The sequence below is a fragment of the Lissotriton vulgaris genome, chromosome 8 (genome assembly GCF_964263255.1).
Source record: "Lissotriton vulgaris chromosome 8, aLisVul1.2, whole genome shotgun sequence".
Taxonomy (NCBI): domain Eukaryota; kingdom Metazoa; phylum Chordata; class Amphibia; order Caudata; family Salamandridae; genus Lissotriton; species Lissotriton vulgaris.
This window is the reverse complement of record NC_141696.1, coordinates 623411098-623435197: the sequence shown is the minus strand read 5'-3', so window position 1 is coordinate 623435197 and position 24100 is coordinate 623411098. Positions and strand designations below refer to the sequence as shown.

Here is a 24100-nt window from a genome sequence, read left to right as displayed (position 1 = left end):
TGTTGGTTTATAACCAAAAAAGTTATGGATTATTTTATTTGTTGCTAACAGAAAATTATTTACATTCCCTTTTTGAAAAAATAATTATCATTCTTTTTTGTTTAGAATATAATAAAACAACGTTTGTGAACAACAGCATTAATGTGGATAACAACGTGACGAAGTTCACTGTCAACCCCAATGCTGAAATTCAAATTTTTGTTAATGCTACAGGAAGTACAAGTAAGTCTATGTTTCTATGAAATTATTTTACAGACAATGCATTGAAACTTATAAAAATCCTGAAAGACTCCCTTAAGTGAACCTAGTGATCATAATAATAACTACTATTAGTTTATGATTAGTATTACTATGCTTCCTATACATGTATCATTAATATTGCTATCATTATTCTTGTATCAGTATTATTACTATTATTAATAATATCTTAGTTAATTCATTCACTATCCCTTAATCAGTTTATTTTCCTTAGTTAAATCGATTTAATCCTAGAGCACCTCAAAGTCACTCACATTCAAGATAACCAGTGTTAGATTATGGTTTCCTTTGTTTCAGCACGCCCTCTTCCCTTTTTGGGGAAGGATCCAGTAGGTAGGCCTTGGAGTCTCAGAGACCCCTCTGAGAGAGACCATAGTTAAAGGGAGCCTCTCGCAACAGAGTTGAGGGAATGATACCACTTCCCCTGGGATCACAGCTTACTGGATTTTGGACGCAGCTATTATTCGTCTACCGGTTTATGCCCCCGTCACCCTACCTCTCTTCATTCATGCTGTGTCTCTCACCCTCCCTCTTCTCTTTCCCTCCCTCTTCTCTTTCCCTCCTTCATTCGCAGTCTACTTTCCCTGCTCCTACCCCCTCTCCAATGAATCCCTCCCCTTGCCTGCATTTTCCCTTACGTATATTGTCCTTATTGCTTGTCTCGTCCAAACATGTAACTATGATAGCTATACTCTAATAACTGAGAAACCTTTGTAACGATGTAACCTGTAACTATGGTCTGATACTCATGTAAAGCGCTCTGATACCTCCGGGTCTAGCCAGCGCTATATAAAACCTTTCAAATAAATACATAAACAAATAAAGGCTGTTGGTGATCCTGGGAGAATTATTGGTAGATCCTAAACTGAATAATATCTGATCCTAACATTGAACAGGGGGCATTTTAAATTGACATGGAGATGGTACCGTGAAAGTGTTTAGATATGCAACAGTTGATGTTGTTGCACCAAGGCTATTGTGCTGCATAGCTAAATACTTATAAGGTCCCAGAGCCAGATCTATTGGCTATGCCAATGCTTGTTTAAAAAAAGTCCATTCACATTGCATCATTCACATCAACACATATCCAACTGGTTCAAACTTACTGTTCAAGTATGAAGATGTCCGCCTGTTGGATGTGCACTCACATGCCGGCTAAAGGAGTTGCATATGCACAAAGACCGCTTTCTTTTGCATTGTCATGTGTCAGTTACCTTTCTTTGCTTACACACAGATACCCAAGACAATTCACACAGAGCCAAGAATTTAAAAGATAGATGAGTAACAACTGGAGATATAATGTACAATGCCTAAAGATGTACAACGCATGTTGTCTGGTGGGTAAAAATTATTTTTAACTGCATATGTAAACAAAACTAGGCATTACTTGCATATGTAAAAGAGGTGTTAAGCTTCCATAATGAACCTACTTTGAGGGGAAACACATTACTATTAATTCATCCGGCTTTGAATTTATGGCACAAAAGGGCTAAGGAACTTTGCATAGCCTGCAAGGGAAACTGAAAGGTGGGTGAGAGTAAATTAACTCATATTGTAAACATGCCAGAGCAATATATGTGCTACAATGAGATAGAGTTATCAAAATATGTATCATGTTTGCCAAAAGAAGGCTTATTTCTGCTTCCCAGCTCAGTAGGATGGCTCCTGTTATCTACCTTTAGTGTCCCAACATATATATCACACTGTACAACTGAGGAACATCCATTTCTAATGCCAAAGGAGGGATGTGGGGAAGACAATTTAGGCATTTTCTCAGCTATAAAAATAAGGAAGCATCTTAATTAATAGAGAGGTTGGATAATTATATCTATTATTACTGAAGAAATGATTACCATATGCAGCATGATTTTGAAGAACAGAGCGGCTTTGGATCTGATTTTCGCAAAAGGGGTGGTGTTTGCATGGTAATCAGCACAGGGTGTTATTCTTTTCTCCATGACAATCCGTGTAACATACAAGATGGTAAAGATGTTATATTTGACATCTCAAACGTTTCAGAGAAAGAGCATGAGAATGGTAAGCCAGGATTTTGGGAAAAGATTAGAGACCTGCAAGTGAGTTTGAGAAAGTTGATCTTTGGCCTTGTGGGACTGGTGATTGTGGTATTCTTACTTATGTTTATATTAATATGCATAGGGCTTATGTGCTTAAATATGGGAAGGAATTGTAGAGGTTCCCAAATGTTACAAATGGAAATTAGGCAAGAGAATTTATTAGAAAGTAAATATGAATTTCTGACAGATGCAAAGTTTCTAAATGGAAGTGAGTGATAAGAAGGTAGGCAAGAAAGTTGGCAAATACTACCAAAGGAGGGAAATGTGGGCACCAAGGCTGTAAACGCAAAAACTAAGTAGACTCCATCGTGCTTGTGTTGTGTGAATGCATTGCTGCAGGACTAATACATGTCTGCGCTTTAACAACAAATAATTAAGGGTACTATGCAGAGCTCCGCTCTGGATGGCATGGGATGACTAGGGAGTAAGTGTTGATGCTCTAGTTCTGGCATTTGCTCGTATCTCTCAAGGTTGCAGAGGGAAGAACGCACTGTTTAACAGGTATTATTAATGTACCAGGAAGTAGATGTTACACAAATAATTAATGCACATCTATTTGTCATGTCTGAGAACTGTACATCTCCTTTGTTATACGAGGGTATAAATAACTGTATGTAGAGGTTTTTGTCAGAGATTTTGCTGGAGCTCCTGTTGCTCCCATGTCCTTCAGTTGAATAAAACCTCTCTCTCAAAGAACCATCCTGCTTATGAATCTTATTTAAGGTTTTAAGGTTTAAAATGTGCCCAGCAAGCTAAGGCTTGAAAGAAATTCAAAGAAGACAAACTAGTAAATGCAGTTAAGGGTTCAGCATTTACTTTAACTTTTCTGTCTCTCTAAGGTAAGCTTTGTTGCGCAGCTTTACTGTAGTTGAAATATTTAGAATGTTGCAGAGTCATAGGGTGGAAATGGAAGTCCTCCCCGTGAACAACCGCCACAAGTAAGATGTATAAAATAAGGAGGCAACACAGTGATTAGTGGTGATTAAAGAGTGATAATTGGAGTGATCCAGAAATATATAGGGCCTGGTTTAGAATTTGACCGATGAGTACTCATCACAAATGGGATAGACATCCTGTCCGCCTTATTATAATTTCCATGGGATATGTGTAATAAGGAGCATGGTATATTCCACCATGTTTGTGACGGTGCACAGACAAAATATGGACTCCAAAATATCGAATGGACAAAATATCGAGTTCAAAGTCAAAGTCAAAAAGTTTTTTTATTTGTTTTGGTACTCTACTGAGGACCACAAATATTTAAAAACATTTTACATCAATAATCAGGAAAATTAATATAATATTTGAAAAAACTTTAAAAGAACGAAAAAAGTATTTAACAAACACATCCACTATTAGATCAAAGACACTAGTATAATGTTAGGAAGGACTTTAGAAATTTGTAAAAGTTATAACAGACCCATTCATTGGGAGGGTATTTACATACTAGTATCAGATTTTTGACTGTGATGATCCTACATTTATTGTATATCGGGATTAAATATCTTAACCGTGCTGTAACTATATTTGGATGGGGGCATACAAATAAAATATGCTCAATATTCTGATCGCCTCCTTGACAGAATTTACATGTAGGAGATCCATCTGGCGACCATTTAGAGGTGAAGGTTGACACAGGTAAAATTCCTAGTCGTAACATTGTTATTGCCCTTCTTGCACCATGCGTAAGGGAGAACCCTATATATGGCTGTACTTGCTTATATTCCAAGGACTCAGCAAAAAGTTTGTATGATGGTAACTTATTGCAGTGTGCAAAGTCTAGGTCGTAGCTCAATCTTGGTGTAAAGTTTTTTAGAAAGAGTTTCAGTTGGGACTTTGACCAGGATAGCAAGATTTCTTTGGTAAGTTTAGCGATTTCAAATGCCTCTGCCATATTCCGGTAAAAGTTGAGCTTCGATGCGCCAAATGAAAAAGTCTTGATTTTTAACAGGGAGCGCAATGTTCCTTCCTTCCCATGCAAGATGTTATGAGCCCATCTGATGACATTGGCGACGGCTGTAGCGTAGGAGCTTGTTATTGAAAACTCTAATCTTAGGGCTTGAACCGGTGTAGATTTAGAAACCTTTAAGATTTTTTTCAAAATTTTCCCCTCGTTTAAATCCATATGAGTCCATTGTTTTATTGGTATATGCTCGGTAGCATAGGATAGAACAGGAGGAATTTTTGCTCTGTACACTTTTAACAATGAAGAGAAGTGTCTATTTCCTGTGGCGGAGTACAGTCTAGAAAGAGCCCCAGCATGTATTTCTGATTTTCTCGTTAAATTATTTATTTGTTTTGTGTTTTTCAAGTTCTTTGTAAAAATTCTGCCAAGGTAGGTATATTCATCACATTCATCAACTTTTATCCCGCCAAGGTTCCAACAATATTTGACACTTTTTTTCCTACCAGTAAATGCCACCACTTTGGTTTTTGTTAGGTGTGGAATTAAATAGTGGTCTTTTGAATAATCGTTTAGAGAATCCAGGAGCATTTGCAAACCAAAGGGGGTTAGGTCCAACATGACGATGTCATCTGCATAGAGCAGAGCGTGTACTCTATGCGAGGCAACCTTAGGAGGCAGACTGGAGCATTGTTGCAGATGATTAGGTAAATCACTAAGATATAGTGAAAATAGTATCGGTGCTAAAAGGCACCCCTGTTTAAGCCCATTAGCCGTTCCGATTGTTTTGGTTAGTCCTTTTTTACTCCCCATTTGCACCTGTGACCAAGTATTAGTATGGAGATTAATTATGATCTGCAGCAAGTATTCAGGAATACCCAATCTCCTTAGCTTTTCCCACAGTGTAGGTCTATCGACACGGTCGAAAGCGGTAGAATAGTCAATGAACGCCGCATACACTGTCTGTGAATTTTGTGAATTTTTTGAGGTGTATTTGTCTAAAATGGTCTGGAGAATTGATATGTTATCAGTAACTGAATGGTTTGGTCAGAATCCTGCATGGTACATTGGTATTACCTCCTCGTTAGTCTTCCTCGCCACATGACTTACATAGTGAGCATAAGCTCCACGACAGAACCCTCCAAAGCAAAAAAAGCCTCCCACCCCCTCCCAACATGGCCGACCAGTCCCACCTGACCTCTATAAGAGGCGGGCCGGCCCAACCAACAGCCTGGTTTTTTTTTTCTGCGCGATTCTCTCCAGAGGCGCTGTTCAGGTAAGATGGGCCGGCGTGAGCTGGCCCTTGGGTTTTAGGGTTGAGGACCTGCTCTAGCGGTCCCTGGTGCCTTATGCCTACAAATCCCCCCCCTCTTCCTTCCCCCGGTCCTGTGGGGCCGGTTAGGTGCTGCTATAGCGTGCCAAGGGTTTACAGGGGGGGGGGGCGGCCGGGGGTGTGGGGTGTTTGTACATGCCCGTGTCTCCCCCGGTCGTTAATGATGGGCCCTAGCCACTATGTGGGCTTTTGGGTCCTGCGCATTCTCCTGTATGTTGATACAGGCTGGTGGTAGAAACACCCCTCGTGTGTAGGTGTTTCTTGTGTTCCTGGGATCATGCAGCTCCCCTGTTTTTGGTCTGCGTTGGGCTGGCTATTCATGTGCTGTTTCCGCCTGTTAACTGCAGTGTATGTGAGGTTCAGCAACGGTAGCTCAACGCCTAGGATGTCCGCTGAAGCCGGGGACCCACGTTCGAGTCCGGTGTGAGACTCAAAGATTGTGTTATTCATATCAATTTAATACATTGAAGGTGTGCCTCGGTAATGCGATTGGGAAGCACCCTGTGTTCTCCGGGGGAGTTTGCGCCAAGTTTATTAAACCTCATTCCTGGCTTTGGCCCACCTGGAATTGCGCTCTGACTACATTCCACGAGTTGTGGACGTGTGCGCTGACTCACGTTTTGGCTCAGTTGTAGTGCGCGGCGTGCTGGAGCCTTGCCTGGGACAGCGGCGCTTCTGCAAAGCGTAGGGTCGGTAGGCGCGCAGCTTGTAAGGAGGCCGAATGTCCGGCTTCTAGATTGAGAGTCCCATGGTCGTTCCCTCAGGTACACAAATGTGTTTAGCGGGGCGGGCTCGGTCCTACCTTTTTGTCGGCGGGTCCTCGGGGGCTCTGCTGTCCGGTCCGGGTGCTCCCCTCCTGCAGGCCTGGGACGCTGGTCGCTGCCGAGTCTCGCCTCTGCCTCCCTTCGTGAATTGCGGCTCCCCTATGGGCCGCGGCGGTTTGCCGCGCTGTGGTTGGTTCCGGGCGCCTCCCGCCTCTCGGGGGCGGGGTTTTGGTTGCCACCAGGTGCGACCGATGATTGCCTTCATCGGTCTTGTGCGGCTTTCTCCGGCTGCCACAGCGGTTGGGACGCGGCGTGCTTGGACAGTGGGCAGCGCGTCTGTCACCTTCTCGGAGGGTCCGGTGTTCGATCCTCGGTAATTCCCATTTCAATGTTGTTTTTTGTGTCGACCCAGTAATTCCTGGCTGTAGCATACAACACAATGAGAAGGGATGGTGTTGTTTGCTGTGATTTATTACTTCTACATGCAACCATGCGGCCTGTGACATTGTCTCATTAACAGCTTAACTGTGCTTCACTGGCGCGCTCTAATGGGGCGCGGTACTACGTGGGGACAGATCCCTTTTGTCTGTGTTCCTTTTCTGGCGCCCTGGGGGACTCGCCCTGGGCCGTCTGGTTGCGCCGGTCTCAAGTGTTCCGCTCGTGGAGTCCCATTCTGCAGCAGTGGAAATGTGTGGCTCAATGGTTAGCGAATCAGACCCTGATGCAGAGGTCTAGCCCAGGACCAGGGTTCGATTCCCACCTCGGCGGGTCTTGGGCTCGAAATCCCAGGGAACTGATTATTTCCTCTGGGCAATAGCTGGTTTTTTTCTCCACGTCGGCCCCCACATGGCATCGGATGCCTGGACTCCTCCTTGGGGATGGACGCCTCAGGGAGTTAGCCAGGATAGGGGTCCACAGCGGCTTTCGTACAAACGCCTTGTGCCCTTGCTGGGGTGTTGTGCGCTATTTTTGTATCGTGTTGCGCTTCTGTGAAGTCCGGCATGGCCCCTGCGCAGGGATGTCACGCAAGTTCGTGATTCGTTCCATGTTAGGGCTTGGTTTTACCTCCGCCGGCGGCGGTGGTGGTTCCCGGGGTTTCTCGGGGTGCGTTCTCTACGCATGTCTCCGGACTCCCTTCCTCTGCCTGCGTCCGTTGTGAGGGGCGTTGGGGGGGGGTGGGGTCTTTGTCACCTGTTACCACCCTGGTGGCCGCGAGGCAGGCTCGGCCGTCTGGTCTGGCTGCGTCCTTGTCGGCGGTGACGGCGTTTTCGACGTGGCCTTCCTTCGGAATCCTCTTCCGCCTGTGGGTGAGGGCGTCCCGCCCTTGCATGGGTGGGGTCCTTCGGCGGGTCCGGGCCCGGGTTTCGGCTATTCCCGGTCTCGTACTGGTTCTGCCGCTCCCTTTTTCGCCCCTAGATCCTGGCTTTCGGCCCTCTCACTCCAGGGGGTCCCCTGGGGGGGGGGGGGGGCTGTTGCCTCCGTTGCGTCCCGTCCTGGGACGTGGCTGTCCCGGTTCTTGGGCTCTTCGGGCTTGCTGGCCGGTGTCCGGTCTTGCTGGTCTTGCGGACTTTCCGCGGGGTCCCACCGTCTCGACGGGTTGGGGTCCCTGCTCCTTCCCTTGTCTCGCCTGTAGGTTTTTCTGGGACCGTGGGTTGGCCTGTGGGGCCGGCCTGCGAGTGGGGGTCCCCACTCTCGGTTGCGGGTACTTCCGTTGGGCTTGCCTTCTGGCCCGTGGGGGGGGGGAGCTGTGCTCCTGGCCCGCCTGGTGGATCTTCTTTGCCGGGTGTGGGTCTTGGGGTTCCCTGTCTGGCCGTGTGCTACCTCTCGGCCTCGTTTTTTTTTTTCCCCGTGGGTGAGGCTTCACGTCTGGCGGTGTCTCTCATCCGTCGGCTTCCTGACCTATGTACGGTGGTCCCTTCGGTCCTCGTCTCGGGCTTGTCCTCCTTCGGGGGGCGTGTGCCTGGTCCCGGTACTTCCCTCTGGTTCATTCAGGGGGGGGGCGTCCTTTGGCGCCGGGTCGTTTGGGGGTCGTTGGGATCTCCTGCAGTCGCACAGCTCCTCGTGCTTCGGGGGTTGCTGGCTGTCCTCCTGGCCTGCCGTCTTTTTGCTGTGCTCGCTTCGGCAGCACATTTACTAAAATTGGATGAGAAGCTTAGCATGGCCCCTGCGCAAGGATGACACGCATATTCGTGTAGCGTTCCTTATACCGGTGCTTCAGGGTCCCCAGGTCTTGGTCGGGTCGGGCGACCTGGTGGTGTAGGTGTCGCCGGTCCTGTCCCTTCGGGCTGTCTTTCCCCCGGGGTCCGACTGGGTGGAGGCGGTTCGACGGAGTCGGTTCTAGCCTTCGTTGCCTGGTCTCGCCCTGCCCCGGTGGTGTTTCGGCGCCTGGGGCCTCGGCTCGGTCTGCCTCCGGTGGCTCTGTTCACGGAGGGGGACTCGGCCCTCCTGCCCGGGTTCTACTCTTCCTCCCGGGTCCTTGTGGTGGCCCTGTCTTTCGCGTGACCTTTCGGTCTGATGTACGCGTTTCCCCCGTGCCCTCTGATATCACGGGTCCTCTGCTGGATTCGCTTGGGCAGGGCCGGGGTGCTCCTGGGTGCTCGCCTCGGCAGCGCATGGACTAATATTGGAACGTTACAGAGAGGATGTGCCTGGCACCCGCGCGTGGTTGACACGCAAATTCGTGATGCGTTCCTGTTTGTGGTTCCCGGCGGGGTCCACCGCCCCGGGTACCCTCTCCTTTTTCGAGCTGGCGGTTCAGGCCTACTGGCCGATCCCGGATCTTCCCGTTCCGTGGTTGGGTCCCCCGCTCTCGGAGTCGGTGTTGAGCCGGCTCTTTTCGGCTGGCCTGACTCCATCTGCAGGCCTGGTTCTTGAGCGGATGACGCTGCTTGCTCGGGGTTGTTCTTCTGGGGTTGTGGTTTTGCTGCTGGGTTCCCGCAGGTCTTCCACATTCTCTTCCTGTGCCCGGCACTGGGCGTCCTTCTCGCGTTGGCGCGGTCGGCTTGGTGCTGTCCCCGCCGCCGTGGTCCCCTTGCGGGTCTGGGTTTTCCGGACTGTGGGGTTTTCCTGGGGCGTGGCCCCTTCTTCCCTGTGGGCCCGGTGGGCGGCCTTGCGGGCCTTCCACAGTCCGGTGTTCGACGGGCTGGTTTCCCTGGTGGCTCGCTTGGCTCCGGAGTTGTTTTCTCCGTCGCCCTCGGACGCTCTGCCGGTCTCCCCCTTGGGATCTCTCTCTCGTTCTACGTGCTCTTCAGGGTCCGCCCTTTTGTGCCCCTGGCCTCGGTGGCTTTACGGTTCCTCACCTTTTAGGTGGTTTTTCCCTGGGGGCAGTGGTGTCGGCTGGGCGGATGGGCGTGCGGGGGTCGTGCCTCCGCTCCCCTCCCTTCTTGCTGGTTTTGCCGGACAGGTTGTCCCTCCGGCATGTCCCCCGTTTCCTTCCCGGGGTTCCTTCCCGGGTGTCCCGGGCTCGGGTGGTGTCTTTGCCGCCTTTCCCTGCCGACAAGGTTCCTCTCTTGCCCGTGCTGGTTGTCCGGCGTGCTGTTTTGGCTTCTCGTGAGCGCACGTCTTCCCTTTCCCGGTGGGATTGCCTGTTTGTGTCTTTCGGTCCTGTTCATTCGGGCCACATGCCCTCTCTTTCCGCCTTGAGTGGCTGGCTTACACAGGCTATCATCCTTTCCTATGCTTCGCTGGGTTCGGTGGTACCGGCGGGGGTCCAGGGTCGCTCCTCGGGGTGTGGCTCGGTGTCCTGGGCCCCCTTCAGGGGTGTCTCCTCTGTGGAGATTTGTCGGGCGTCGACGTTGTCGTCCCCCACCTTGTTCATGGGACTCTTTCGGTCCCGGGGGACTTCGCTGGGGCCGTTCGGAGTGCAGGTGCTGCGGCTCCTGGCTGGCCTACTTTTCCTTTATGTCTTGAGTTCAGGTTTCCTGTGATCCCTGTCTTCTTTTCATTTATTCTACATCAACCTTGTGTTGGTTTCTCTGCATCACCGTGTGGTGTTGTTCTCATGGTGGACATTGAAGCCTTGTTGGCTTGGGTATTTGCTCACTATGTAAGTCATGTGGCGAGGAAGACTAACGAGGAGGTAATGCCCCGGTTACTTACCGGTAATCTTCATTACTCCGAGTATAGTCTTCCTCGCCACATGAGTTCCCTCCCCCCCTCCCTGTCTTGCTATCGGCTTCATTGTTTGCTTGGTAGTTCAGGCTGTTGGTTGGGCCGGCCCGCCTCTTATAGAGGTCAGGTGGGACTGGTCGGCCATGTTGGGAGGGGGTGGGAGGCTTTTTTTGCTTTGGAGGGTTCTGTCGTGGAGCTTATGCTCACTATGTAAGTCATGTGGCGAGGAAGACTATACTCGGAGTAATGAAGATTACCGGTAAGTAACCGGGGCATTAATCTCTTCGAAAAGGCCCATTCTTTTAATCTGTCCAGGACCTCTGCCGCGAAGATTTTCCCTGTGGCGTCCATCAACGCTATTTGGCGGTAGTTGCCAGCAATAGTTTTGCTCCCCTTTTTGTAGATGGGAATTATGATACTCCCCTGCCAGGACTTTGGTATTCTCCCGGTTTTGAAGATGTAATTAAAAAGAGGAAGTAACATCTGGCTCCACTCTTTAGGATTTCTCTGCAGGACTTTAATTGGTATTTGATCCGGGCCAGACGCGGCGGTGCTTCTTGCTTGTCTGATGTGCATATCTATGGAAAATGCCGTAGTGTTTGTTATCAGAGTAATATTATTTTCCATAATAATATCAGCTGCTTTTCCATCCGAATTGTTCGAGTTTGCCTTATAAAGGTTGTTCAAATAAATTTCCCATTCCTGGGGCGGGACTGGTATGGCTTGTAGTTTCTTCTTTGTTCCTGTCATTTTGGCAATTAAGGTCCAATATTCTCATTGATTATACTTTTTTGCTGCAATTTGTAGTTCTACCCAGTTGTTATCAAGCACCTTTCTTTTATGGCTCTGCTTCGCTCTTCTCACTTGATTTTTTAGTTTATTTATTTCTTGCTTAATTGAAGGAGAACATTTTAGATACTGCCCTCGGATAAGTTTGTTCAGTGTTTTGGTTTTCGAAGTTATCCTAGTTGGTTTTTTGTTGTTCTTCCTGTTATTCCTTTCTTTATCTTGTCTTATCCTGTCAGTGAGATCACCCTTAAGTTTGTTGATGATACATTCAAAGTTTTTTATTAGATCACCAGAGTAATTCTTAGTTAGTAATTGACTATATGTAATCATTTTGGTGATATAATCCAAACTTGCGGAGGTCCAGAATAATCGCCTCTGAGTAGTGTTAATTTCAACACTACTTTTATGGAACATAATTTGATTATACCGTGAATGATTAATCAGCCAAGAAGTCTTTAGGTTCAAAAGAGCATGGTCACTTTCATCGGAAAAGATGATACTCAAGTGTGAAACTGTTTCTACTAAATCCATGCCGCAGATTATATAGTCGATGATTGAAGAAGATCCATTACCTCGCCTTGTGTAAGACACCGGTATGTCTCCTTCAACATTGCCATTTAGAATTGTCCCATTTAGAATTGGCAGACTTGTTAATAACAGTTTTCCTCTCTTATCTGAGGCAATCCCTTCAGGAAATATTGGAATAGAGAAGTCCAAAGATTCATCCTCGTATAGATTTACCCATTTATTAATCTCCACATTCGAAATTTTTCCGTTCAGGTCGCCCATGATTAGGTAGGATGCGTTTGCACGACTTCAATTATCTCTGCAATTGCTTCCATGGTTTCCACAAAGGTGATATCCTGTTTTAAACCGGGAGGGGCATACATATTGAAAAGTAGAAAAACCGTTTTTTGATCTAGGTTATGTGTTTTCAACGAGATCTTGATACATTGAAAATTGTCAGATTTAGACTCAATTACTTCTTGGTCCCATTGGTACTTCTCACTCAACAAAATTGCCAGTCCACCTTTTGCATGACCCCGGTTCGTGGGTTTAGCAGGAATGTCATAGACATAGTAGCCATCCTGATGGAAAGTTTTTATTGCCCAAGTTTCCTGCAAAGCCACTATATCTGGTTGATTTTTGGTAGCTTCAATCATTTTGATGTCTGTTCTTCCTGCAAGATTCCACAAAATGATCTTCAAACCATTGTTAAACAGTGGGTTTTGGTGGTATTGTAATTTGTTACTGTTTAGTACCTCCGAGACCCAGGCCCAAGATTGTATTGATTTTTTGTCCTCAGTTACTACTAAGTCTTGATTCCAGACTTTTCTGTCGCCTTTATCCACTTGGATTTTCAAAGTTTCCTTTCTAGCACGAGTAGATCCTGAAGCATCTAGGTTGGGATTATTTTTATAACGATTCTCATTTGAAATATTCAATGTTGGGCAAAATAGGCCAGTAATCCTTTTCTTGTATTTACTTTCCTCTAAAGCGGATTTTTCGAGAACATCATAGCCACATTTGTGTAGAGTTTCTTTTTCTTTTATTATAATCCCTGGGAGTACCGATGACCAGAATGACACCTCCGCTATTTTACAGTTGTCTTTTATGGGGAAGGTCACCAGATCTATTTCCTTGCTGGTTAGAGATTGTAGGGAATGTATTTGCTGTAGGAGATTAATTATCCTTTCTCGATTTAGTGGCATATTATCGATTGGGAAGAGTTCTTCAAATTGTAAATGGTTAGTCGAGATTTGTTCACCATCTATGGATATCTTGTTATCTCTTTCACTTGGTCCCTTGTTTATCTGTCCCGCTCTTTCAGAAAATGTTGCTGGTGTAAAAACATTCGCTTTATAATTCAATAGCTTTACTGGTTGTGTAGGTTTTAATTCGCTATTTGTCTCTACTGTGGGTGTATTTGGTATTTTATTATCGGCTTGTCCTTCTTGGATTTTTAGAGGAGTGATTGTATTTTTGAATTTTAGCTTACAAGTTTTATTTTTATTTATTCTTCTTAGCGGTTTCCTTCTCCTTCTTTTTCTCTTTTCTTCTTGATTAATTTTTGTTTGAAGTAACTTAACAGCTCCGTCATCATCAGGAGAAGATTTGGTAGAGTTTCCGGATTCATCTTTTTCAGGCTCAGTCTTTAGCAAGTTTGTTTTATTTGAAGCCGAAAAAATAGGATACTGTTTGACTATGAGCGGGAGCTCTTCTCTAAATAGTTTTTTCAAAGAGTAAATTTTAGCATCCTTAGGATTTTTCCGGTTTTTCTTTGTTGGTTTATCTAGTATTATTACTTCAGATGTTTGAGTGCTAATGTCACTTTTAGTTTGGTGCTCAGTGCTTTTGATGAAGTTAGAAGAGTTATTGATGTTTACCAGTTTGGCATCGTATATTTGTTTTTTGTTTGTAGCTTCTGCGAGTTCTTTTTTCCTTTTTTCTTCTACAAGAAATTTCAAAATACCAATTTGGACATCTAGCGTTTGGTCAGAGTTTTCCAGGATATGACCTAGAAATGAAAGGACCGATTCCAATATTTCTTGAAGAGAATGTAGAGCCTTTGACATAGGTGTTGCAGTGTTTATTGAATTGTTGGTCTTTGGAAAAAAGGGTCCAGAGAGGAATCGAGAGTGGGATCTCGATCTAAGGGCTTTTCCTGGGACCTGGTGAATGACTTATCAGGATGTGACTGTAGGTCAGAGTTTTTTTCCATCGGCTTTGTATCATCTCCAAATAGATCCTCGATGCAAGAAAGGGTAACTAAACATTTTATAGGTGTTGAAGAACTTAAATGTAGGATCTCGTGGGTTGGAATTTGTGATTCCTGTGTTGAGAGTAGTATCTTTTGATTAGATTCATGATCCAGGGTACTTGAATTTTGGGTAGATTGATGGTCCTGCTCAGGCAGTTCTTTTACTTCCTCAGTTTTTATTGTCTCACTATTTATTGACATTTCCAATACTTGTACCGGAGTTTGTTTTTTTGAAGATAAGGCTAAAAAATGATTACTAATAGCGGGAGTTTTAGTTATTCGACCTTGTTTAACTGCTTTGTCAGAGCAGTTTCTGACTGCTTCCTCTGTGCCCATACGTTTCATGTATATTGTACGTGATCTTAGTTTTTTGTAACCCATTTTTTATTTCTTAGTAGAAGCTTAAGTAGTTTAAAAGAAACTACTTTCACAGGTAATGTTTAATGCACCAAGTACTCAAGATGTCGTCTCCCGTTAGGGGGCTCGAATATTCCGATGTTACAGTTACCTCTGTAGTATTAGCTTCCTCTCAGCCCCTGTGTGGTACAGTCTAGTGGGTCACAAGAGAAGAAAGGTGTAAATAGGGTGGCCCGTCCCGTCCACGTGCGTCCCCGGACGGCCACAGACGGCCCGCTCTTTGCCCGGTCTTCGCCCCGTTCTCCGTCCCGCGCGCGTCCCGCGACGCGGGAGAAGTACTGTTGTTATGTACTTGTAGGCAGGGGGCGTGTCCGTGAGCGTGATCGCCGGGGGAAGAGGAACCAGCTGAGCTGCCTGGGGAATGCTGGTCCTCGCAGTCCCCCGGCTCGCTGATGGTGTTTGCCCCAAGCCTCTACCCGTGGGACTCCAGCTGGGAGCGTTTGACTAGCCCTGCCGATTGCAGGACTCACTCACACCAGCGAAGTCCTCGTTGAGGGGAGGCTTCAGCAAAAAAGCAGAATGCTGCGTAAGGCGGACTTTTCCTTCCTTCCCAGCAGAGCAAAGCAGCACAGTTCTCAGGAGTCAAGTGAGTGGCGCCCGCGAAGCGGGTGTCACGAAAGATATTGCAGGTAGGCGGGGGGCGTGTCCATGGGCGTGATTGCCGGGGGAAGAGGAACCAGCTGAGCTGCCTGGGGAATGCTGGTCCTCGCAGTCCCCCGGCTCGCTGATGGTGTTTGCCCCAAGCCTCTACCCGTGGGACTCCAGCTGGGAGCGTTTGACTAGCCCTGCCGATTGCAGGACTCGCTCACACCAGCGAGTCCTCGTTGAGGGGAGGCTTCAGCAAAAAAGCAGAATGCTGTGTAAGGTGGACTTTTCCATCCTTCCCAGCAGAGCAAAGCAGCACAGTTCTCAGGAGTCAAGTGAGTGGCGCCCGCGAAGCGGGTGTCACGAAAGATATTGCAGGTAGGCGGGGGGCGTGTCCGTGGGCGTGATCGCCGGGGGAAAAGGAACCAGCTGAGCTGCCTGGGGAATGCTGGTCCTCGCAGTCCCCCGGCTCGCTGATGGTGTTTGCCCCAAGCCTCTACCCGTGGGACTCCAGCTGGGAGCGTTTGACTAGCCCTGCCGATTGCAGGACTCGCTCACACCAGCGAGTCCTCGTTGAGGGGAGGCTTCAGCAAAAAAGCAGAATGCTGTGTAAGGCGGACTTTTCCTTCCATCCCAGCAGAGCAAAGCAGCACAGTTCTCAGGAGTCAAGTGAGTTAAAAATATCGACAACAATAAAATATCGATAACAAAAATATCGTTGGTCAAAATATCGTATAAAATAATGATAAAAAAATATCGAGTACAAAAATATAGACTCAAAAAAATCAATAATATGTAGAAAAAAGGTTAAAAAAAAAATTATTAATAGTAATATAAATTGTAGTTAATGTTTAGGAGCAGGATGTTGGGTTAATAGGGGATAAGGGTGGGGAGTAATTTAATAATAATTAATTAATTAATATATGTTTGTAAATATTTTTAATAATAATTAATTGGTAATTAATTAATATTAATTAGTTAATTAATGAATATAATTTTGTACACATTTTTAATTAGTAATTATTTGGTAATTAAATAATATTAATTAGTTAATTACATTAATTAGAGTAATTTATTTATATATATAATTTTTAGTTATTGTTAATTAATTAATTGGGAAAAAATAATATTAATTATTAAATTAAATTAATTACAGCTAATGTGCTAATATATTTACTTTATTGTTATTGTTAATTAATAATTATTTGGTAATTAAATAATATTAATTAATTTTGGTTGAAGGAGTATTTTTAGGGTTCAGGGTCAGTTTTGGGTTTTTGGGTAAAGGGGTATTTTTAGGGTTCAGGGTCAGTTTTCAGTTTTTGGGTAAAGGGGTATTTTTAGGGTTCAGGGTCAGTTTTCAGTTTTTGGGTAAAGGGGTATTTTTAGGGTTAAGGGTCAGTTTTCAGTTTTTGGGTAAAGGGGTATTTTTAGGGTTCAGGGTCAGTTTTCAGTTTTTGGGTAAAGGGGTATTTTTAGGGTTCAGGGTCAGTTTTCCGTTTTGGGGTAAAGGGGTACTTTTAGGGTTCAGGGTCAGTTTTCAGTTTTTGACTAAAGGGGTATTTTTAGGGTTCAGGGTCAGTTTTCAGTTTTTGGGTAAAGGGGTATTTTTAGGGTTCAGGGTCAGTTTTCAGTTTTTGACTAAAGGGGTATTTTTAGGGTTCAGGGTCAGTTTTTGGGTAAAGGGGTATTTTTAGGGTTCAGGGTCAGTTTTCAGTTCTTGGGTAAAGGGGTATTTTTTGGGTTCAGGGTCAGTTTTCAGTTTTTGGGTAAAGGGGTATTTTTAGGGTTCAGGGTCAGTTTTGGGTTTTTGGGTAAAGGGGTATTTTTAGGGTTCAGGGTCAGTTTTCAGTTCTTGGGTAAAGGGGTATTTTTTGGATTCAGGGTCAGTTTTCCCTACTGTTGCACCCACTGGAGTGGGAAAAGTATTTTTAACCCCTACGCTATCCAACGCTTTCCCTACGCTTGCACTCTTTGGAGTGGGAATAGTATTTTTTACACTTCTGGTATCGTACGGTAATATAATAGTATCTTATATATTTATAGTATGTTACTATATATATATGTTTTAACAAATAAGATTGTAAAAAATTATTTTTATTATTTTCATTTATTATTTAATTATTATAAGTTAATTTAAGTATTTTTAAGTATATTTTAGTAATTAAATTTGAATATTAATTTAATTTAACACTGTTTTTAATAAAGTCAATATTTTTTACAACTATATTATTGTAAATGATATTTTGTACTCAATATTTTTTACTTACCTGTTTGTAGATACAAACTCGATATTTTGACTGTCAAGTTTCAAGTTTCAAGTTTAAGTTTATTTGTTTGATTAATTAAAATCTTACAAAAATGTGACCTTAGAGAAAATATCAGCATCAAGACACATTTAAAACATCGTGCAAATAGTAAATGTCATTAAAAAGAAAATAATAAAAAAATAAATATAACTAGATAAAATTTTCCTTAAGACATTTGGCAATCACATTTAAAATTTTTACAAAAGCAACATTCATTGGTACGTCATTCGGGCTTAAGCACGCCATTATTGCTTGTCTACAGGTTCTTATATCTCGTGCATTAAACAACCTCCTGAGGATTAGTCTCCTTTCTGAGTCTATGGCAGGGCACAGACATACCAAGTGCACAATGTCTTCTTTGCCCCCCTTGCAAAGTCTACATAATGTATGGCCCTCGTTTGACTTCCAGGGTGGAAGATGGCACAAACCTGGCCATAGACCAAAGCGTGCTCCTATAAATGTTCGCTTATTTTGGACTGACCATGCAGTATGAAGGTAAGCTTGGCTTTGTTTTTTTTTTGTAGCCGTTTATGATTGGCCATGAGTGCTTTCGTTTTACTAATAGTGCTTTGTCTTTTAGCAGGGATAGGTGAGTAACCAGCTTGTTGATTGTTTTTTTAAAGCTTTCCTGCGTTATTGTGTTTTCCCAGATTGCTGATATTCCAAATTCTTCTTTTGCATTGTTTAGGTATTTCCACGCTTGCAGTTTCTGGTTATCTTTAACCTCTCTCCACAAAGCTATAGACAATTGATTGTCCTGATCATTTTTTACTCTATTCCAAACTTTTAAAGTTTGGCCTTGCCGGACATATAGCTGATTGTTCGTACCGAATTCCATCCTTATTTGCACTTGTGAGGCATTACATGATAGGGAGAATAATATTTTATAAATTTTTGCCACAGCATTGTTGATAAGCATAGCATCCTTCCCGTTTAGCACTTCAGCGCCATATGTTAAGGATGGTAATAATTTGGCAGCTATGATTTTTAACAGCGGTCCATATGACAGTGCAGATAGATTCTTTTGTAGGGTTCTAAATGCCGCAATCAAGCTATTCGCCTTCCTTACTATATCTTCCCTTTGTGGTACAAAACTTCCGGTCTCATTGAAAAGGACACCGAGATATCGGTAACTCTCCACTTGCTCTAGTTGTGTGTGGCCCAACAACCATTTCATCTTTTGTCTTTTTCTTCCTGTCACAACCATTATTTTTGTTTTTGCCTCAATTATTGTCATTTGGTTGTTTTTTGCATATTTAAGTGTACGATATTTTGACTGTCGATATTTTGTCCACGATATTTTTGCAAGTCGATATTTTGTCCCTCGATATTATTTCAGTGATCCGTTTGTGACAGAGTAACTCATCCACCAAACTCTAACAGCCTGATTCATCATAGACCCGTTTTGCGAGTCTATAATAGCGATTCATAAGGAATCGCTATTACAGACTCGCAAAACGGGATTCATGTAGGAATCGCAAAAAGATTTGCGATTCCTACACAATCCTTATTTGCGATTAGCAAATTGCTAATCGCAAATAAGGAATAACTCCCCATTCATTCCTATGGGCCAAAAGGCCCATAGGAATGAATGGGGAGTATTCCTTTTTTGCGATTAGCAATTAGCTAATTGCAAATAAGATAGCGATTTAAAGGGTGCCAGGGGTGTCCAAAGGACACCCTGTAGCACCCCTTAAATGCAAATTCAAACAGGTATTGCGCACACACATGCAACTTAGAAAAATGCTTTTAAAAGCATTTTTCTAAGTTTTTGCTATTTACCACGAGGTATCCCAATTTTTAAATGGATGATGAATTGCATTTAAGGAATCTCAAATAGAGATTCCTTAAATGTAATTCCTCGCAAAATTGCGAAATTGCTATTACCGATTTTTGCATTTGGAATGATGAATCCCAAATGCAAAAATAGCTCTAGCGAAGGGCCAGATTCTCAGAATCTGGCCCTTTGCGAGCCGATTTCGGCTTGATGAATCAGGCTGTAAATCAGGCAAGTAATCTAGATTCTCAAGCTGAGGCGAACCCCTGTGAGAACTGCGTGTGCTGAAGGCACCGGCAAGAGGCCTGCGACCCGACCATCGGCCCGGTGCCCGGCAGAGCCTGTGAAAAATCAGCTGGAGGTACGCCGGATGTGACAGCGGCGATGCTGGCGGCTCGTGCACCCTCCGCACCCGGGTCCCGTGGCAGCGATCTCTGATGCTGTGCAGTGGTCGCGGTGCCCCGTGAGAATCTCTGATACTGCCGTGAACATTGCAGACCGGCTTTTGTATACCGGGGCCTCAGATAAGTGAGCGCTGCTGCGTTAGATCGGCTGTGCAAGAACTTTGGTGCGCGGCCCCCTGTATATGGAGGGCTCTGACTGGGGGTGCCCAGGGGAATAGCTTACCCTACTCACTTCCACATGCGTGGAGCTGCGACCGGGATCCCCCCTGGTGTGGCCCGCTCTGCGCGTGAGCCTTGGCCTTTGTTGCATCAGTGCAACTTTATCAGCTGGCAGAGGGAGCATTATTTAGACTCCTTCCAGTCAGTGTTGAACGTCAGTACCGTGGTTCCAGCTAGTGGGTATTCTTTGCTCCTCCCCAGAGCGAGTATCAACATAAGTTTGGGGCCTATGGTGGGGCACAATCTGCTTTGAACCTATTAGTCACAGAGGAGGCAGCTGCAAGACATATACTGGCAGCCCTGTTGGGGCCAAAACAGAAAGAAATCCAGGACATAGCCCACACTGCGGGTGAGGTAAATAGTGCATGTTTACTGCGCTGCCCGCCATGAAGCTCCTGAACTGTCGTGTGAAAGCCTGGTGAGGATCACCTCCTGTGATGCGGTTTGGCTAGTTCAAAAGTACCACAGTCTCTCAATAGACTATGTGAGCTGGAGCGTTGCCACAAGTATCCATAAGGCAAAAACGACGGCCAGAGCGTGCACCACCTTACCAACTAGCCCACTTAAGTACTAAGGAGCAGAGAGTGGCCCGGTGGTATCGGACAGCCTGGGAACAGCAGGGAGGGCGTCTCTCCAGTCATGACAGGACCGCGGGAAGTTGAGGGCCCGCGGGGGGTTGAGGGCCCAAGCAACTACAGCACCTTTTGACACTGAGGCGCTAGAATGCCCTCGGCCTGCTGGTGAGATTCACATACCTAAGCTTGCGATAAGCAATTTCCGACTGGACACTTTCGCAGATTAGCCCCGGAGACTGTGGGGAAACAACATGGCTGGCAGAAGGACTACCAAGGCCGCAACGCAGGCCAGGATGAGCAAATATGCCTGGAACAATAGAGCAGGCCAAAGAGATAAAGAAGCGGAAGACCAGCCAGAACAACAGCAGGGGAAGAGTTGCCAGACCTTACTCTTCACGATAAAATGTTAGCCATTACAATGGTTTGGACGTCATTGGAGACCAGGGCTGACTCTGTGTCTGCCGAAGTTTCCCTAATAAGTGCAGACATGCACAACATTTTTTACTTTGTTACCCCAGTTGCGCATTGCTGATGGTGAATATTTCCTATATGGATTTGTATGAAACGACCTGCCTGAACTGACTACCCTCTGAGGTTTTTTGTATGAATCGGCTTGCTTGAACTGCCTTCCCTCTGAGCATTTATAGACACAGATTATAGACACAGATTGCCTCCTTAGAGTTTGTTCTTCCGAGTTTGTTCTATGCCTCAGAGTGACGGTCCAGTGATGTGTCTAGGAACTGACGGCGTGAAATGGCGGATCGCGAACGGAGCCACCATTTTGTCGTTGCTTATCCTCTCCCTCGGTCTGTTGGACTTCATCCCGCCGACCCTCAGACATTGCTCCTCAGCTGGATGTTCTCTTCTCTTTCTCCCTCCATAGGCCCCCGTTTCTCCTGTCACCTATCTCTTCTCGCTCCCCTCCCTCTCTCTACCCCCTTGGATGTCTTATTTCTCCGCTCACTCTGTTGAAAAGTAATATACCATTGTTTTTAGCCTAATCGTTTTGAAAATGGAACCCTGAGTGAATTTATTATTTTGCATAGTTACAACTCTAACCACTAGTATATGTAGTAGTTCTTTGTACTTAATATCACTAATTAGTAATTCTGACCTTTCCTGTTTGCATCCCTTTCCTGAGTGACTCTACAATGTATACATTTCCTTTTCTGCTATCCGTATCTCTTCCTTGTGGGACTCCTCAACTTGCTGACTCCCTCCCTTTGTCCTCCCTGACCCCTGCCTTTCGTGGATCCTGCCTTTTTCTGGATCGATAATTTACCCTGGTATTGAATGTGTTATCTTTTTGTAATTAATGCGATTATCTTTTGCCGTTTGTTTCTCCTCATAGATTGGTGGTGACTATAATTTAGTACCATTTTGGTCCTAGTTGTATTTGCGTTCATTTGTAGGGCTTAACTATGTGCTTTGACAGGGTTTAGTGCCTTTTACCATTTTCTCGGGCCTACAGGCCCGAAAGCTAGAGAGAAGCCATTTTGTATTCCTGCCTCGGCTGTCCGAGGCGCTTGCAGGGTAAAGGGAATGTTTAGAATTCATCCTGTTATTCGCTAGAGAGGAACCGGTCAAGACTGGCCCTTATCGAAGGAATGTGTTTGTCTCCCCGGCTCTAGACGCAATACGCAGGTGGCCACTGTGGAAGGCGAAGGGGGCCGGGGACTGGTACAGGAATTCGGTGGGAGTCGGCCTAATGCCGGAATTTTCCATAGAGAAAGTGAGCTCTATATCAAGGAGCGAGTAGGGAAGAGAGAGAGTGCAACGTGTGGAGAAGAACAAAGAAGTTGGTCTGAAGGCTGGTGCATAGAGATTGATACCATCAGCTAACTGAAATCTTGAAGTGACGAAGGAGGTTGATTGAAAGTCCTGTAGTGACATCATACAGGAGTGGCAGAGACTAAGACCAGAAGAGGGTTAGAGTATCCTGGAACCATGGCAGCCTAGATGAGGCATAGCGGTGCAGACGTGTATTTGTGAGCCATAGAGGGAGAGCAGAGTCCCAAGCGCATAGAAGAGAACGAGAGAGAGAGGGATCAGCTCCGCTGCTGAGATGGAAAGACACACATCTAAAGTGAGGCGTTCTGAGCTTAGTGTAGAATGCATTTAACTATTCATCTTTATTTCCCTTTTTAGGTTATAGGTAGCGACTAACTTAATTCATTTGTCTTTTGCTCATTCTGTCATGTTTGATTGTAGAATAAAGATTTAATGACCAATATCTTTGAATGTTGATTTCATGAATGAGATTAACCTTTCCTTTTAACCAGGTGCTGACATACAGAAGGATGGGATATGCCCTTCTCCAAAGGTAACTGATGATTGGGGGAGAGTATGAACTTCATTTGGGAAATAACTCTTAAAGGAGAATCCCTATTAGTTATCTCCATTTGTGTAGATCGTCGGGTGACGTTAAAGATATCGTCGGGTGACGTTAAAGATATCGTCGGGTGACGTTAAAGATATCGTCAGGTGACGTTAAAGATATCGTCGGGTGACGTTAAAGATATCGTCGGGTGACGTTAAAGATACAGTCTTACGGGACTATAAAGATAGAGACAGTCTTACGGGACTATAAAGATAGAGACAGTCTTACGGGACTATAAAGATAGAAGATATCGTCGGGAGACGTTAAAGAATATAAAATGAGGTAAATATAGGATAAGATATGGAATCCATTAGGTATTAGTGGTATCTTTGAGTATATAGGCATGTAAATAGCTTATTTTCACTTTCTCAGGTGAGTTTTCTAGATGTCTTGTAAATAGTGGCCTGAGAAGAGTGTCGTTACGTAACGACTGTGTTAGCCACGGTTGGTGAGCTGCCTGTCCTGAGAATCCGGTCGTTACACACCGCTTACCTCTTCTCTACCACAGAATGTTTGTTTCGCCGATAAAGCAGCACTTCCCTCTACTTTACCCTTCAAACAAGCTTCAGTAAAAAACCTGCTACTCTCCCAGGGCTTTAATCAGAGTACATTTGACTCCTGTGCTTAGAGACAAGATTTTACAGGTGTCCTTCGCTATACACTCACCCTTTCACACGGAAAATAAATTGATGTCCCTAACTGTAAAACACAATGATGATACCACTTAGAAACAGACTATCTAATGTGCGACTTCACTTGCCACATGTTCCCCTCTGCCTGCAGACAGAGTAACTAGCTTCCTACTTTCCAGAAACTTCAAAATCCCGACTACACATAATGTAATACAAACTCAACATGCAATGTTAGTCATAATTCTGTACATCAAACTCTATATATACATTAACCTTGTCAATTTATACATTACTCATCCAAACTAACCTATAGCAACCAGACTCCTGCTACCAAGAAAAACTGATCCAGTGCTGCTCTCAAACAACCCTCCAAACCATCACAAAATACTTAGGAGCTATCACACTTTACTCATCGGTGGGGCCCATAGCACCGCAAAAACTCATTCACACAAATCACACCGCTCCCAAGATCAGTGAGACATGAAGGTGAGCTGCTGGACAGCAGAGTACCTTATTAACCTAAATTTTAATTTCTATACATTATGTACATATGCATATATGGACGTCTCCATTATCTTTAAATTCATAAGAAATAACATCAAGCTAGTAGAAGCTGGTTGATGGAAATCAAGACCAGCTTAATTTACTATTTCTCATTAATCTTTATTTCTCTTATTATTTTCAGTATTCTGTCAGGACTTTATTTATTAAAATGTAACATTTAATGCATACATTCCTTATTAAAGCATTTCAATAGACTTAGTCAAGAAGAAAAATGAACTGAACAAATTTGACAACTATTAGTAAAA

At 44.7% G+C, this 24100-nt stretch overlaps 1 protein-coding gene, 1 non-coding gene and 1 pseudogene across 4 annotated transcripts in view; all 3 read left to right on the top strand.

Annotated features, from left to right (window-relative positions):
- The window catches only part of ADGRG7 (adhesion G protein-coupled receptor G7), a 1328771-nt gene that overhangs the window by 652751 nt on the left and 651920 nt on the right, over nucleotides 1–24100 (top strand). For all 3 annotated transcript variants that reach the window (XM_086934503.1, XM_086934505.1, XM_086934506.1), the window contains exon 8: nucleotides 106–222. In XM_086934503.1, the coding sequence (XP_086790629.1) occupies nucleotides 106–222 (117 nt within the window). The remainder of the gene's footprint in view (nucleotides 1–105; nucleotides 223–24100) is intronic.
- Nucleotides 8443–8542, top strand: LOC147697815 (U6 spliceosomal RNA; annotated as a pseudogene).
- Nucleotides 8927–9033, top strand: LOC147697814 (U6 spliceosomal RNA). Its single transcript, XR_015299512.1, has one exon. It is a non-coding gene; the product is annotated as a U6 spliceosomal RNA (small nuclear RNA).